At 33.3% G+C, this 14,746-nt stretch overlaps 7 protein-coding genes across 7 annotated transcripts; 2 read left to right on the top strand and 5 right to left on the bottom strand.

The window, feature by feature from the left end:
• Positions 1–321: 321 nt before the first annotated feature.
• Positions 322–1,383, bottom strand: NAEGRDRAFT_46509 (uncharacterized protein; the record flags this gene model as incomplete). Its single annotated transcript, XM_002680984.1, has 1 exon — positions 322–1,383. The coding sequence occupies one exon, from the start codon at positions 1,381–1,383 to the stop codon at positions 322–324; it is 1,062 nt and encodes a 353-aa protein (XP_002681030.1).
• Positions 1,384–1,941: 558 nt separating this feature from the next.
• Positions 1,942–2,526, bottom strand: NAEGRDRAFT_63538 (uncharacterized protein; the record flags this gene model as incomplete). The annotated part of the gene is made up of 1 exon (XM_002680983.1): positions 1,942–2,526. The coding sequence occupies one exon, from the start codon at positions 2,524–2,526 to the stop codon at positions 1,942–1,944; it is 585 nt and encodes a 194-aa protein (XP_002681029.1).
• Positions 2,527–2,902: 376 nt separating this feature from the next.
• NAEGRDRAFT_78464 (uncharacterized protein) lies at positions 2,903–3,530 on the top strand. Its single transcript, XM_002681130.1, has one exon. The coding sequence runs from the start codon at positions 2,920–2,922 to the stop codon at positions 3,466–3,468; it is 549 nt and encodes a 182-aa protein (XP_002681176.1). The 5' UTR covers positions 2,903–2,919; the 3' UTR covers positions 3,469–3,530.
• Positions 3,531–4,600: 1,070 nt separating this feature from the next.
• Positions 4,601–5,206, bottom strand: NAEGRDRAFT_4203 (uncharacterized protein; the record flags this gene model as incomplete). Its single annotated transcript, XM_002680982.1, has 1 exon — positions 4,601–5,206. A coding segment is annotated over one exon (606 nt), but the record flags the coding sequence as incomplete, so codon positions are not given.
• A 252-nt stretch (positions 5,207–5,458) lies between these two features.
• Positions 5,459–10,986, bottom strand: NAEGRDRAFT_57050 (uncharacterized protein; the record flags this gene model as incomplete). Its single annotated transcript, XM_002680981.1, has 3 exons — positions 5,459–8,047; positions 8,310–8,420; positions 10,192–10,986. The coding sequence occupies 3 exons, from the start codon at positions 10,984–10,986 to the stop codon at positions 5,459–5,461; spliced, it is 3,495 nt and encodes a 1,164-aa protein (XP_002681027.1).
• Positions 10,987–11,137: 151 nt separating this feature from the next.
• On the top strand, positions 11,138–12,895 carry NAEGRDRAFT_63534 (uncharacterized protein; the record flags this gene model as incomplete). The annotated part of the gene is made up of 1 exon (XM_002681129.1): positions 11,138–12,895. The coding sequence occupies one exon, from the start codon at positions 11,138–11,140 to the stop codon at positions 12,893–12,895; it is 1,758 nt and encodes a 585-aa protein (XP_002681175.1).
• A 631-nt stretch (positions 12,896–13,526) lies between these two features.
• On the bottom strand, positions 13,527–14,669 carry NAEGRDRAFT_46504 (uncharacterized protein; the record flags this gene model as incomplete). Its single annotated transcript, XM_002680980.1, has 1 exon — positions 13,527–14,669. The coding sequence occupies one exon, from the start codon at positions 14,667–14,669 to the stop codon at positions 13,527–13,529; it is 1,143 nt and encodes a 380-aa protein (XP_002681026.1).
• Between the last annotated feature and the right edge of the window lie 77 nt (positions 14,670–14,746).

The following is a 14,746-nucleotide window of genomic DNA, read 5'->3' as shown; positions in this document are numbered from 1 at the left end:
TGATGGTTCATGTCAAGCAACACCATGAAAAGAGTTGAGATCTAAATTGACTTTCAAAGATATTGTTAGAATTTCCAAATGCAAAAGTATTTAAATTTACTTTTATAGATTTTAATTAATAAATAAAGGAAACTGTTGAACAGATTTGCAATTAAAACTACAGAGTGGGTATTTCATTGAACTGATTTAGTGTAACCAACGCCTTACATTGTTCTTCAATAAAGCAAATCAGTTTACTCAATTCTAACATGTTGAATGTTTGGAAAGTGAGTTCTAGATAGTTGGTGATTGAGATGCTACATAGTTGAATTGTACAGGAATTTATTTTCTAACAACAGTGGAAAATTTAATTAATTTCTTAAGAGAGTCAACATGTTCGTTCATGGTTTCGTCTCCAATTTCTTGCACTTCATTGGTGAAATGGTTCAATAATTGATTGAATTTTGAATTCCATCCTTCATGTTTTGTTTCCCCATTCTTCATTTCCATCAAATAACCCTTCACCTGTTCAACATATCTAACCAATGCAATGGCCTTTCGAATTCCATTAGTTTCGTAATAATTTCCAAGTTGATCACTTGATTCAATTTTAACTTGCTTCTCATCTCTGACCTTCTTTCCTTCAATAGTTTCATAGGAAAGTGTTAATTTCACATTCGATTCTCCTTTAAAATCATTCTTTGCTTTCAATCTTAATAAAACCATCCCTCCCTTAACACCTCTTTCATCCAATTGACTTGCAGAACAAGTATCAACTTTCATAATCTCGCCAGTTGATTCTCCCGCCATATTTGTTCCAAAACATTTTTCAATTTCATAATTTTCACATTCCAAACTCAACTTGACATTGTAACAAATCGGTGTTACAATATAATTGAAATCCTGATTCAAAATCTTTGTAAAATCCTCAGTTGATCTAACAGAGAAATAATTACAACCACGAACTCGAGTCAATTCTTCCACAATATCCGAATTGAAATCTAAACCAATTCCAATAAAAGTTGAAAAGATATTGTACGGACCAGAGTTTGCATCTTTTGTGAGAATATCGAGAGTGTCAGTTCCACCCACGTTTGGACAAGCATCTGTCAAGTAAATGATTCTATTAGAATTGGATAAATCAGACGAATCTAGAGTGGAAAATAAATCGATTCCTCTTTGCATACCAGCTTCAAAATTTGTAGATCCCTGCTCTTCAATCTTTAGAACAGTTTCCTTGAGTGATTTCTTATCTAAATCTTGAACGATTGTTAATGGAAGTAAAGTTTCGGCCTTGTGATCGAATAAAACAATTCCCAATCTTTCAAATTCTCTCAAATTGTCAATTATTTCACAAATTACTTGATTGGCCACTTGCATTTTGGTTTTTTCCTTGCTAGACATGGCAGATCCCATTGATCCACTAATATCCAATACAATCTTTAGTTTACAATAATTATTAAATATATTGCATAATTATAATATATAATTATATATATTTATATATGTATGAATATAATATAATTAAACAACCTACAACTAAATTCAAATCCCTTCTTTCATTCAGCCCATCTTTACAACTGTGCAATCCTAATGCCAAGTGAATTTGCCTTTCCAAACTGATCGGATCATGATCAACAGCAATCGAATAGGCAGTTTCCAATAATTTATTAGATACCTTCATCATACCAGTCTGATAAAAGTAGTCCTTCATAATTCCCTCGAATGTAATGGAAGAATTGGAGGGCAATCTCTTACCACAATTCAAAACATCTTTAAAAGATTCGGAATTAAAAGCCCCGGAAGAAAATAATCCTGCATTCATTATTGTGTTATTTTTTTTTGATTGACTTTCAAGTTCAGTAAAATGATTTTACAATGGAAATTGGATCAGGTTCCACAGTGGAACAAAATCATGACTTTATTGCCTACTCTCGAATGCTATACGTACAATTGTAATCTTTACAAAAAGATACTCTTTTCAAATTCAGCTTTTTTCTGATGTCTTGATTTCTGATTACCTGAAACACCCAAATGACGTTGACGATCTCTGTGTTGACTCAATTTGTAAATTTGTGCTCGACTCATAACTTCTGAAATGACAATTCCATTTTCAGGGAACAGTGAAACTCCTCTCGGATAATTTTTGCTTCCAATTAAATGTTTCACAATCTTTGGTTCTGCTTCTTCTTCTGTTGATTCGGATAGAATTGGTTTCTTTTCTAAATTCTTCTTGAGTTTTGCCAATTCCTTTTGTTGCAATCGATTGTCATGTTTACTCTTATTGAGATGTTGTTGGAAATGTTTCTTTTTAGTTAGTCTATTTTCTTGATCATTGTTTCTTGACACATTGTCATATGATTCTTCAATTTCTTGTTGCTTTTCCAACAATTCCCATGCTTTGTGTCTATTCAATGAGAAGGCAACTTGTTCTCCATCAATTTGATAATGAGAAACTGCCTTTTCCTGTATACGAATGTAGGCATTTCTCTTAATTGTTTGATTGGTTGCAATTCCTAATCTTCCAGTAATTTTTTCCGGGTGCATTTTTCCTAGTTAATTGTTTTGTTTTGTTTTTTTGTTTTTGAAAAAGTTGTTTATTGAAATTGTTCTCGTTTTTATTTGCAATTTTCTTGAAATTTATTTTTAGATCAAGATTGAGATTGAAATTCAAGTTCACATTGCCACTCAATTGAGGACAAACAACACTTTGTAATTTCTCTAAGGTTGCATTACAAAAGTTTTAAATGTTTGAATTCAATATCATTCAAAGAATTAAAGAATTACAATATTAAAAAAGTTTACAAAAAAAAATTAACCAATCGCAAAATGCCATCCACCAAACCACAACAAAAACACGTTTTTTTTCCATCCTACAAATATCCAAATATATAGGCATTTGGATTATTCCAAACAGAAAAAAAACGAAAGCAAGCAACAATGAACAATTCCGAAGCGCATCAACCACTCAACTCTGAACAGTTGGACGAAACCACAACAAGAACAACAACAGCTCCACAAGAACAAGAAACAACAAGAACACCACTCTATGACATGTTCTCTAAAAACATTGAACACTTTATAGATTCCATTCAGAAAAAACAATATACTAATCAAGCATCTGCTGTACAATGGCAAAATTTGGCAAACATGTTTTCATTCCAATTGTTGCTGATTGGATTGGTATTGATCTTTTCTGTATTTTGGATTGGAACTCCATTGTGGATTGCCATGTTGGTGATTATTGGAATTGGCTGTGGTTTCTATTCGATGGCTACCAAAGATCCACTTGGCATGTTTATTTACAGTTTGTTGAATTTTATTGGATTGGTGATTTGCACTAGATATCTCGATTTTGGATATGCTGCAATTGGAATGTTTTTCATTCTATTGCTATTGAATCAGATTAAATCTATTCGATATGTTATTGAATTTGGAAGAGCAAAATTGGGAAAGAGACAAGTATTCGAAAATGATTCTAATGTTTAAAATTGTTTCGTACAAAAGTTGTTTTGCCCTTAATCAATGCTATCAAATAAATTGGAATTTCTACAGCAATTACGAATCACCTGAGCTAGTGAAAAAAATGGAAAGAGAACTTTTACTCGACCTATTAAAACAAAATTCACAAATCCTGTTGGGTCTCGATAAGGTTGTTGAAAGTGTTAATAATCTTGATAAGAAACAAGAAGAATGGGATAAGCAAGAGAAACAAGAGGAATGGGATAAGAAGCTTGAAGAAATGTATAATCAAATTCTGATGCTTCTTCAACAGTCTAAGAAGCAGCACGATAAGAAACTTGATAATCAAATGATTGGTGTCGAATGATCGATGCAAGAGAAAATTGTTCAAACTGTGCCCAAAAACAATAAAACAAATTTAATCTTGATAGGTGAATGAAAACTAGCTTACCGATTCTATTGTTTAAATTGTTAAGGAATTTGAAACATGTGTTTCTTTTACATGCTCGCACTAATAAGCAAACAACCTTAAACAAATTCCCGCCAATTTTAAAAATCTTAACGAAAAAAAATAACACAACTCCAATACCTTCCGCATGTAAAATTGGAAATAATTATTCAACATGCGTTCAGCATCTTGAAAATATCTGAAAGACTTCAAATGAGGAGAAAACTTGAAGAGCTCTGAACTCTCCTCTTGTGTATTTCTCGAAGTGATACATGCGAAAGTTTGCATGCATGTGGTAGTGCCACTAATATTGTTAGCATCATTATTGACCACCTGTTTGGACATTTTATTAGTTTGAGGTTTTGCTAAATTTCCTCTGGTGCAATATGCCACATGATTCATGACAGATATCTTGGCCACAATAATGAGAATCAGCGAAATAGTTTGAGTGAACCTGGTCAAATCTCAGTTTGAATATTGACCGAAACAATGAACGTAATTAAGATAGGCAGTGGATATGCGATTCTTCACTATTTATGTCATCAATATTGACATTATGAAATTGAATTAGACCTTGGTAGCAGAATTGTGTCTAATTGTCCTTGATGGGCTGACTTGATATCTCTTTCCAATTATTGTCTGATTCAAGTTTATTAGGTAAGCTTTATTCATTTACCAATGAAATGATGAAAATAGACCCATTGGTCTTCTATACATGATATCTGTTCTCAACACATATTTGAATTGCCAAGGTTCTCCAACTGGTTCAGCTTCATGCAACAAACGATGGACAAACAATAGCACTCTTCCTGTTTTTGGATTCACAGAGTGAAGAATTCTTTCTTCTCCACCTGGATTCACAAAATTTGTTTCACCTCCCTTCTCTAAAGTGTTTAAATAGATGAGCATGGTTATGAAGGAAGATTCTTCACAGAGGTAGGTCTTTCCATTCTCAAGAGTGCACTCTACGTTGTTTCTAGCAAAGTTTCCATCAAAGTGAGCTTTAAAATACTCATCTGAGGTATATCTGTAAAATCTGAATCTTTCGTTCACTCCACACTTTTGAAAGAATTCTGTATTGATCTTTCTTGAATTGACATTCAGTTCACTTGCAAATTCTGGAACGAAATCTTTCACTTTCGTGTAGATTTGTTGAGCTAAGTTAGGATCATCCAAAATTACTCTCTTATTATTTCTGTAATCTGTCATCATTTTGAAAGTATTAGCACCAACTGTGACTGGTGCATCATTAAATCCTTGCGATTCAGCCAATTCAATATAGGATTTGCATTCCTCTTCAGAAAATAAATTGTCAATTAACCATATTTGTCCCTTCTGAATTTCTTTGAATTCAACAATTGGTTTACTTTTGTTCATGCAAGTGGATGAGAAGAATCTCTTGTTACCTGTGGTGATTAACCCTCTTGAGATTTTGTTCATTTTTTTGTTGTGTTATTAAAAAACGTGATAGCACGGTTCACCAATTTGTTGTCATAATTATTATTTTAAATACCCTTTAGTTATTATTAGAAATTTGATTGAATTCTCTATTTATTCCAGTTTATGAATTTATTTTTCAAGCTCTTTGGTTCGTTTCTCCATTTCCTCTAACTTCTTCATTAGCATTTGATTTTCTTCCTTATCCTTTCGACTTTTCTCTTCTAGATTTTCGATCATTCTCTTCAGCTCAACATTTTCATTCTTAAGCTGCTCATTTTCTTCAATAATTTGTGGAATATCCTTCAATTCATTAATTTCCTTATAATTTTCCATATCTTTGAGAATTTGGTTAAGTGTCATGTTGTTTTCACCTTTTAAAAAATCGATTACCTTTGTAAGGACATTACTATGTATGAAACAATCTAATCTTTGAGTTGGATCCTTTTGAATCATTGTTATTAAACACTTGATAAGTATTTCATTAACTTCCCATTCAGGATCCACGAACTGGTTCACTGTCTGTTGAATGGCGTGATGTAATTTCTTTTCCTTTAACAAATCAATCAATATTGAATAGAAATAAAATCCATTATCTGTAAAGTATTGATAATTTCCATCATATTTCTCAAAGTTGTTGATAACAGTTACGAATTCTCTATCCAATCTCAAACTACAGTTTGTTAAGAGTTTCAATAAAATACATCCCAATGAGAAGATATCACATGATGTTGTGACATTTCCAATATTATTTGAAAGCTTGTCTTCGTTATTGAGCATTTCCTCGCTGTAATTGTCGTGTGACACTTCTGGTGACATGTATGCAAATTTTCCAACAGTTAGGGTGATAGAATTACCTGTTTTGATGACCTTTGCAATATCAAAGTCAATAATTTTGTAACGATCTTTCACTTTGACTACATTTTTAGGATCCAAATCTCTATGTGAAATATTATGGTCATGAATTGATTTGACTGCTTGTAAAATCTTGTTAAATATTATTAGAATCTCAATAAAATGCTCTTTCGAATATTGCTTATTTTGATAATAAGTTCTATTTCTATCAATATAATCAGATAATGTCTCTTCTCCCAATTCCATGATAGAATACATGTAACCATCAATCAAATTACAATCGTGGCATTTGATTTTACCTTCAATATCATTTCTCCTGATAAATTGAATTCTTTCCTCGCTGCTTTTTTCATCTTCCTTCTCAAATTTGATTTTGATGGCCACCAATTCATTCAATTTCTTACTAAATGCTTTAAAAGCAGCTCCTTCGCCTCCATATCCTAGTACTGAAACAACATCATAATCATTATTTGAATAGTAATGAAATTGCGTGATAACTCGCATAATTTTTGAGAAATCACCTCCAACTTGCTTGTATTGAGCTAATGTCTCTCGGTGATCATCGAAATGTTTAAATCTGCTGATCCAATCTTTGAAAAATAATAATGCAATTCCAATATCAGTTTTTGAGTAATATGATGTTTCAAACTTTGATGAAATTTCCATAACAACAGATCCAAGCTTGGAATAATTGGTTGATTTAACATTAGATTCGTCTAAAAATCTGTCTAACTTGAATAAAAACAAGTAATAATCTATTGTCTTACTGACAGATGCGCTGCAAGTTGAATCCAATGAACTAATACTCTTCAAAATTTGTACAATAATCAGTTTTTCCACAAATTGACTAGAATACGATTGATTGAAATTGAATATATTTCCTACAGGTTTAGGATAAGTGTCTGGTAAAGCCAAGCAACAAAATAAATAAGCTTCCTCAGAAAACTTGTTCGAATACATTCCAATAACATCTCTAGATAAACATGTCTGAATTGATTCAGCCTTGGCTTTCTCGATATTTTCGTATAGCGTTGAATTTAGACCCTTTATCCATTCTTTTTGATCAGCTTTCAAGCTAAACGAGTAGATAAATGCAAATAATGTCTCTGATTGGATAGAATAATCTGTCCAATAAATTGCACCCTCATCACACTTGGCGACTTTCAATATAAATTCTCTGTCTTTCTTCCTAAATGAATCATCAGCACTGAAGAATGCACTTGGACTTTGTTTGATAGCTTCAAAAACTATTTCCTTATCTTTTTTAAATGGTTCATGTACATGCAAAAGAGCTGTTCCAAAACTTTTAACAGATTCCAATACGAACTCTCTTTCTTTCTTGAATGATCCATCTACATATTCAAATGAATTATCTCCTATTTTACAACATTTCAATGCCAGCTCTCTATCTTTCTTAAATGATGAGTGCGCAAATTGAATAGCATGTCCACTCTGTTTGACTGCTTCAAACACAACTAGATGATCCACTTTTAACAAATCACTGGCATGTTGTAATGCTCCGCCAGCGATTCTCACCGATCGCAACACAATTTCTCTATCATTTTGAAATATTGCATCAGCGAAACGAAGAGCATTTCCATTTTGTGAAATTGCTTCCCAAACTATTGTTCTATCTTTTTTCAATGAATGATGAGCAAATTTAAGTGCAAAGCCATCGTGTTTGACAGCTGCAAGAACAACCTCCTTATCTTTTTTCAGGGATTCGTCTACGAATTCGAGTCCCCTTCCGTACCGAGAAATTACCTGTAACACAAGATCTTTATCTTTTTTAAATTTATCATCAGCATATTGTAGATAAAAGCCATTGTTGAGAGTTATTCGGAGGACTTGATCTCTGTCGTATTTCTAGCGTAATGATAGTGAAGAGAGTAGTAGAATAGGTATACCTACCCAATGATCATACATTTTTTTCACAATGACATTTGAATGGTAAAAGTTTACATTTGTTTGGTGAGACGAGTAATGAATTGCTCCTCTCTTTTGACCTTTCTTGTTCTCCATGATTCATTCTTATTCACTTGTTTCATTAATTGGAAATCAATATAGTGAGCATCTGAAACAGAGTAGAATCGTTTTGATTCTGGTTGATTCTCATTGGTCCACTCACTATAACCTTGTTCGATTTGGTGTGAAATTCTATCGTACAATTTCCAATTAGCTCCATTTTGCCAGCTCCAAATAACGTTTGTTGTACACTGAAGTTGTTGAGTAGTAGATGCTGAAGAAGAGGAAGCCATAGGTTGTTGAGGAGGAGTGAATGAAAGATCCATGTTATCATCTGTTTTGATCTTTTTAGTGTTGGGTGTTGAGAATATTGGTACAATGCCCATTTCAGAAGATGAAGAACCAACTGAAGATCTCTTTCCTAGGGGAGATGAGGAGCTGAGATCCTTGTTATTCAGATTCTTGTAAAACTTTTTTGCATCCTCATTCACATAATCAATCTTCTTCCAGTTAATATTTACAATTTCTAAATTTTTGGCATTCTTTACACGACTCAGTGCCACATACGAAAGTCCAGGAGTGAATATCTGTGAGAGGTCCACTTTGCAATAATCCAAAGTCATACCTTGTGATTTGTGAACAGTGATGGCCCAGGCCAACCTGAGTGGAAATCCCATTCTCCACAATTCTGTTTCAGCACCATTTATCTTTGGTCCTTTCATTGTAAAAACAACAGGTGGAATGTAAGACTCAGAGCCATCGAAAAATTTGATCTTTGGTATTTCAATATCGTTGGTCCATTTTGATGAGAAACGAGAAAATCTGAATTTTTGCCACTCCTCAATTTGTAATTGAGAAAAAACTTTAAATCCTACAACTACTCCTCTCGATCCATTAACATGATACTTGTCCATATTCTTTGTCAGGATTACTTGTGCTCCTTCCTTCAGTGTTATATTTTCAGAAATTTGGTTCTCAAATATACGTTTCATATAGTTCAGTGTAGAGTTCGGAATGTTATGATTTGGATCTATTGTTTCAGTTTCAAAAAAGTGACTGTCGCTGGACAGGTTTGCTAAATGAGTGTTATTTTCCTGGTCCACATCTCTGTTGGTTGTGTAGAGTAGGGTAGGTAAAATTCCATTCACTGGCATTAACCTGTTTTGCTTTAATCTTTTCAAAAAATTGATGGTTTTTGTAGAGACTTTTCCCATTCTAATCTCATTAAGTGCCTCTAAAAAATCAGGTTGATCGACTTGTCTGAATATTTGCTTGAGAACCATAATATTAGAAGAGTTAAAAATTTTGGAAAAGAGTGGTGATTGAAAAATGAATTGCTTATCTTTTCCTTCCATGTGATTTTCTGAATCTGAACTATTTCTTCTCGGTACAGGTGTTAATTGCATAAAATCTCCTGAAAGAATTAATTGCTTTCCTCCAAATAGTGGAAGTCCATCAATTAAATGGAATGGAAGAGCTTGATCGTAAATCCTTTTCATGGACTCTGTCAATTTCTTCTTATCTTGCTTTTGAAGATCGTAACGTCTCTTAATATCAGAGTAATAACAAACAAGAGTCAATAGGAAATGAACAAGTTCAAAGAGCTCTGCACTAATCATTGAAATTTCGTCAATAATCAATGTATCTAATACTTTGATATCCATTTTCTTTCCCCAAATTCCTGCACAATTAGTATCAGCTAAAGCTATATAACTATGCAAAGTAACTCCTCCAATATTGACTGCTGCAATGCCTGTGGCAGCAGTAGCAGCATAATCTTTCCTCATCAATTTTAACATGGCAATAATTCGTTTCATCAAGAATGATTTTCCAGCACCAGCCAAACCAGTAATTAAAACACTTTTCCCCTCCTTTACCATATCAAAAACTCGTTTTTGTTCATCTGACAATCCTTCAGAGAGTTTTTCCAATGCTTTGTCATGATCTTGAAATGGCTCCTCGTAATCATCCCCAATTTTACTATCCGTATCCTGTGAAAATGATGAACAACGTAGCACTCCATTTGTTCTTTTACAATCCAGTACTTCATCTTCCAATCCAGGAGATTCACCAATCAATCCAACACCATCCGATTCCACAATCGGGTTTGAACTATCCATTGAGCTCGATGCCTGTGGTTGAAATGCCGAACTAGTTGACTCTCCCAACAAATCAACATTCTTCCTTTTGAAAATTAATTTACTTGTTGCACTCTTGTTTGATTCCAACTTGGCCATCATTAATTCAAACGGTGACAAGTTACTATTATTCTGCTGTACATTATCCTGTTGTGGTTTTGCTGGTGATTCCTGCATTGGATCATCAATAGCATGTTCATCATTCTCTTCTTCCTGATGATCATCCTCAGCTGCTGATTGAGTAGAAATCGTTACTTTTGTTTCAATAACAGTTGAAACTCTAGGCGATTCCGACTTGATCTGTTGCATCTGATAATTATTATTATCATCAGGTAATACATTAAATAATTCGGAATTTTCTGATGATGTTGTTGATGCATCAATAATATTTAAATTATTATTTTCCTGTGATGATATTGTTGTAGTTGCTGAATTTGTTATTGTTGTAGTTGTATTATTTAGATTATTATTAATTGTACATGTTGAATTATTTTCATCATCATGATGATCGTCCGTTAGTAATTTTGAAGATGAAGATAAATTGGTAGTAGTATTACTACTCATAGTACTCATAGCATCACTTTGAATAAATAATTTAACTTCATTCATATAATTGTTCGAATCAACATGATGAAGAATTATTTCTTCTTCTTGATCAACAGAAATTGTTCTAAATAATTTCGCATCTTTCTGTTCTTCCATTTTTTTATCGAAATTTATCTTTAAATAATCTTTACAAATTCCTTCTAATATTGCAATAATATTATATACTTTACAAAAATCTTAAACTTCAATTCTACAACTGTGCCTGCAAATCCAAAAAAACACCAAGTTCACAAAACTTTCAAAAAAAATGCTTCAACAACACAAAACCAGTGGTTTGGGTTCACCTCTCTCTCCCATGAGTGATATCTATTCATTTTGTAAAGTGGGCGATTTGAACAAGATTCGATCCATTATTAAAACATCAGACTTGGATAGACCCGATAGGTATGGAAATACACCTCTCTATTATGCTTGTTTGTGTGGACATTTACAGGTGGTCAAGTATTTGTCGGATTTGGGGGCTCGTGATGATAAGTTTGCTCGTTGCTATTGGAATGCCTTGTCGTTGCCAGTGAGACATTTATTGAAGGTTTATAATAAGTATGGAGGACCAACACAAGTAAAGAAAGCACAAAAGAAAACTGAAGAAGAGGAAGATGAAGAAATTGAGCAAATGTATGAGCAAGATCAGTTCAAATCGTTGGATCCATTCATGATGAAAATGGCCAAGAGAGTGATTTATGGAACTGAGAAACCAGATGAATGTGATTTGACTATTAGAATTAGATTTGGAAAAGATGAGGAAGATACTATTTACTATTGTAATTGGTGGATTATTTTGAAGAGATGGCCAATGCTCTTGTATTTTGCTTTGGTGAATAAGGAAAGACCTATTCCAATGAAAGTGAGCACCATTTTGACAAGTGAAGATTTGAAAGTTGTTGATTTGAAAACAAATAGAGAAATTAAGAAATATTTTGATTCGATGAATAAGGAAGTATTGATGGTGGATGTTTACAATAAGAAAATTAAGGAAATTAAGAAACAAATGGAAATTGCCAATGAAAAGAAAAATTATCAAAGACCTCAGGATGACTTGCAAGCAATTGAGAATTTAATTCCAGATAGTGATAGAGAAATTAGGGAATTTTTAAAGAGAGAGGAATTGCAAGTTGTTGATTTGGGACAAGTTGGATTGACCAAAAGTCAATTTGATAATTTAATGGTATGGATTTATACTGGTTGTTTGCTGAAGACTGAAAACCAAAAAAAGTTTATGAAATTAGAAAATTTGGGAGTTTTTGTTCAAAGAACAGAATATTGTGATTGGATGGAAACTTTGAAAATGTATACTCTTGTGGACATGTTTAAGGATTATTTAACAAAAGATATCAAAGTTGCAATGAAGGAATCAGATTCACAATTCAAAAACGACTTGAAAGGATGTATATTCCACAATAACTATGAGGCCATTTCAAAGTTTGAAAGATTACAACGAAGTTTATGTGATGTTCAGATCAAAATTAAGAATTATCTGGAAGAGGTTTTCTTTGTTGAATCCACAGAAGCTATATTATGCCACAAACACTTCCTCTCAGAAAGATCAATGTTTTTCAATGTATTGCTCAACTCTAATTTTGATGAAACTGAAAGAATGAAAGAATCAGCTCTCCATGAAGATATTCCAACACTTGAAATTCAAGGATGCAACTTTTCAGTAGTTCAAGAATTGTGTAATTTTATCTATTCTGCCAGGTTTGAGCAATTGGACGAAAGTAACTTGTTAGAATTATTCTCATATGGACATCGTTTAGGATTCCCTGAAAATACCATCAACATGCTTGAGGATAGAACTCTAACTTTAACAATTTTAGATGAAGAACTTGTTGCTTTTTGTAAAGCTTGCTTCCCAATTTTCAAGGATGCTTCCAAAAGGGCTATGGAAAAGCCATTGTACGAATATTTATCCAAGTTCTCTGAACAGGAACGATTTGATACCTTGATAGAGTTGGATTATACTGCAGATGATATTCAACGTCTAGATACATGTTACCAAAATAATTGAGCTCAGTCGTAAATACATTATTCATCAAATAATAACAATGTAATTTATTTAGAATGAAACTTTCTTATTGATGGGTAAATTGGTTTTGGAGTTACAAATTCCTTATCGTTGACTACATCCTTACAATTTATTTTAATATATTAAGCATAATCAAGTAATCTACTTTCGTCAATTGGCTTTTCTTGTTGCGCTGATGAATAATTGTCTTGTACTTGGTTTCAATTGGTATATATGGAGATAGGGCAATCTGAACATTCCAATTTCCAAAATCTTGCCTTAACTCCTTGATTGTTGGTTCCATCATATTCCTCAGTTTGCGTCATTTCAATATGATTCAAACTTGGATTAAGGGTGGTGGTCAATAAAATCCATGGTTCATTTTGATGGACCTTGATTTTGATATTCTCAATTTGGAATTGATTATCATATAAGGAATGTGGTAAAAATTCAGCATGCTTAAAGATGTGAATCTTTTCAAATTTCATTTCAATATTGATTGGGCCTTAATGTCATTCAACTTAATGGATTTCATGCTGATTTATGAGAACTGGAAATGTATATGAGCTGTACTTCGACCCACCTACAACAGTTATTCTATGATTTGATAAGATTGATTTGTATTCATGATCATTTATGCATCCATAAATTTTCTGTGGACCCATGATGGTCCATTCTCGTCGTATTCTTCACTTTTCATGGTCATTCCATATAAATAATTGGTCATGCTTCCTAGCACTGAGCATCCTAGCCATACATTGTTGTGTCGCTCGTTTCCAGCAACAACTCTACACGTGACACTTTCTGGAATTAATTGTTGCACCTCATATTGTAATCTTTGACAGAAACCTTCAGTTAAAGTGGCAGCTCCACTCAAAACAATATTCTCATACATTTCTCTTTTGTTATCAATGTCCATCGATTCCACACAATTATATATCATTTGATGAATACCTGGATATTCCTTTTGAACAAGAGTTGGATCAAACCATGCCTCATTACACTGAAATAGCTCCTTTCCAAAAGAGAGTACATTTCCATCTGGTAGTAAGTATTCCTTGACCTTCGATCCATATTGTACTACCTGTTGACATGCACTCCAATAGTCCATAGTAGTGTAACTGAACTTTTCCTTGACATCTCTGATAATATCCTGCTCAGTACTGGAATTTTCAAAATAATAGCCACGAGAAATGACCAACTCGTTCAGATATTTTGTAATGTTTCGTCCTCCAAAATTAATTCTTTTTGCAGATTCCAAAACAACACTCCCTCCAACAATTGGAATTAATTGTGTCACTCCATCTCCAATACAAACAGACAAACCACTTGGTGTTGCAGTTCCATACAAAGCCATCACAGGAGCCAATCCACAATACCACTCTCTAACATTGAAATTTTCGAATAGAATCTGAGCTGTCTTTTCCCTCCTACTATGACATCCAAGCACTGCATCAGCACTCACAATGGACAAATCTTTCATTCCAACCCGTAACTCATTTTCAAACAAGTACGTCCATAGCATTTCCATATGATCCCAATCAACATTCTCTCCGTGATGCATCACTGGACGATAAGATAAAACTCCCCTCTTGGAAATTGCTTCATCACCAATGTAGGAATATTTTTGTCCAGAGGCAAACATTGCTGGTTTGTATTTTGGATATCCGATGAGTGATCGAGTGGTTATTTGGGGAGAATCATCACCTGCCCATCCTACTCTAATGTTCAAAGAACCCATATCAACACAAGCAACTGGCCTATCACTATCAGACATTTTTTTTTGTAATGAACATTGTCGTTTGGAACTTTGAAATGTTATCGTTTATGATACGGCATCATCACTAGTTAATA

Source organism: Naegleria gruberi (assembly GCF_000004985.1).
Source record: "Naegleria gruberi genomic scaffold NAEGRscaffold_7, whole genome shotgun sequence".
NCBI classification, from domain to species: domain Eukaryota; phylum Heterolobosea; class Eutetramitea; order Acrasida; family Naegleriidae; genus Naegleria; species Naegleria gruberi.
The sequence above is the reverse complement of the archived record's forward strand: the minus strand, read 5'-3'. Positions and strand labels throughout refer to the sequence as shown.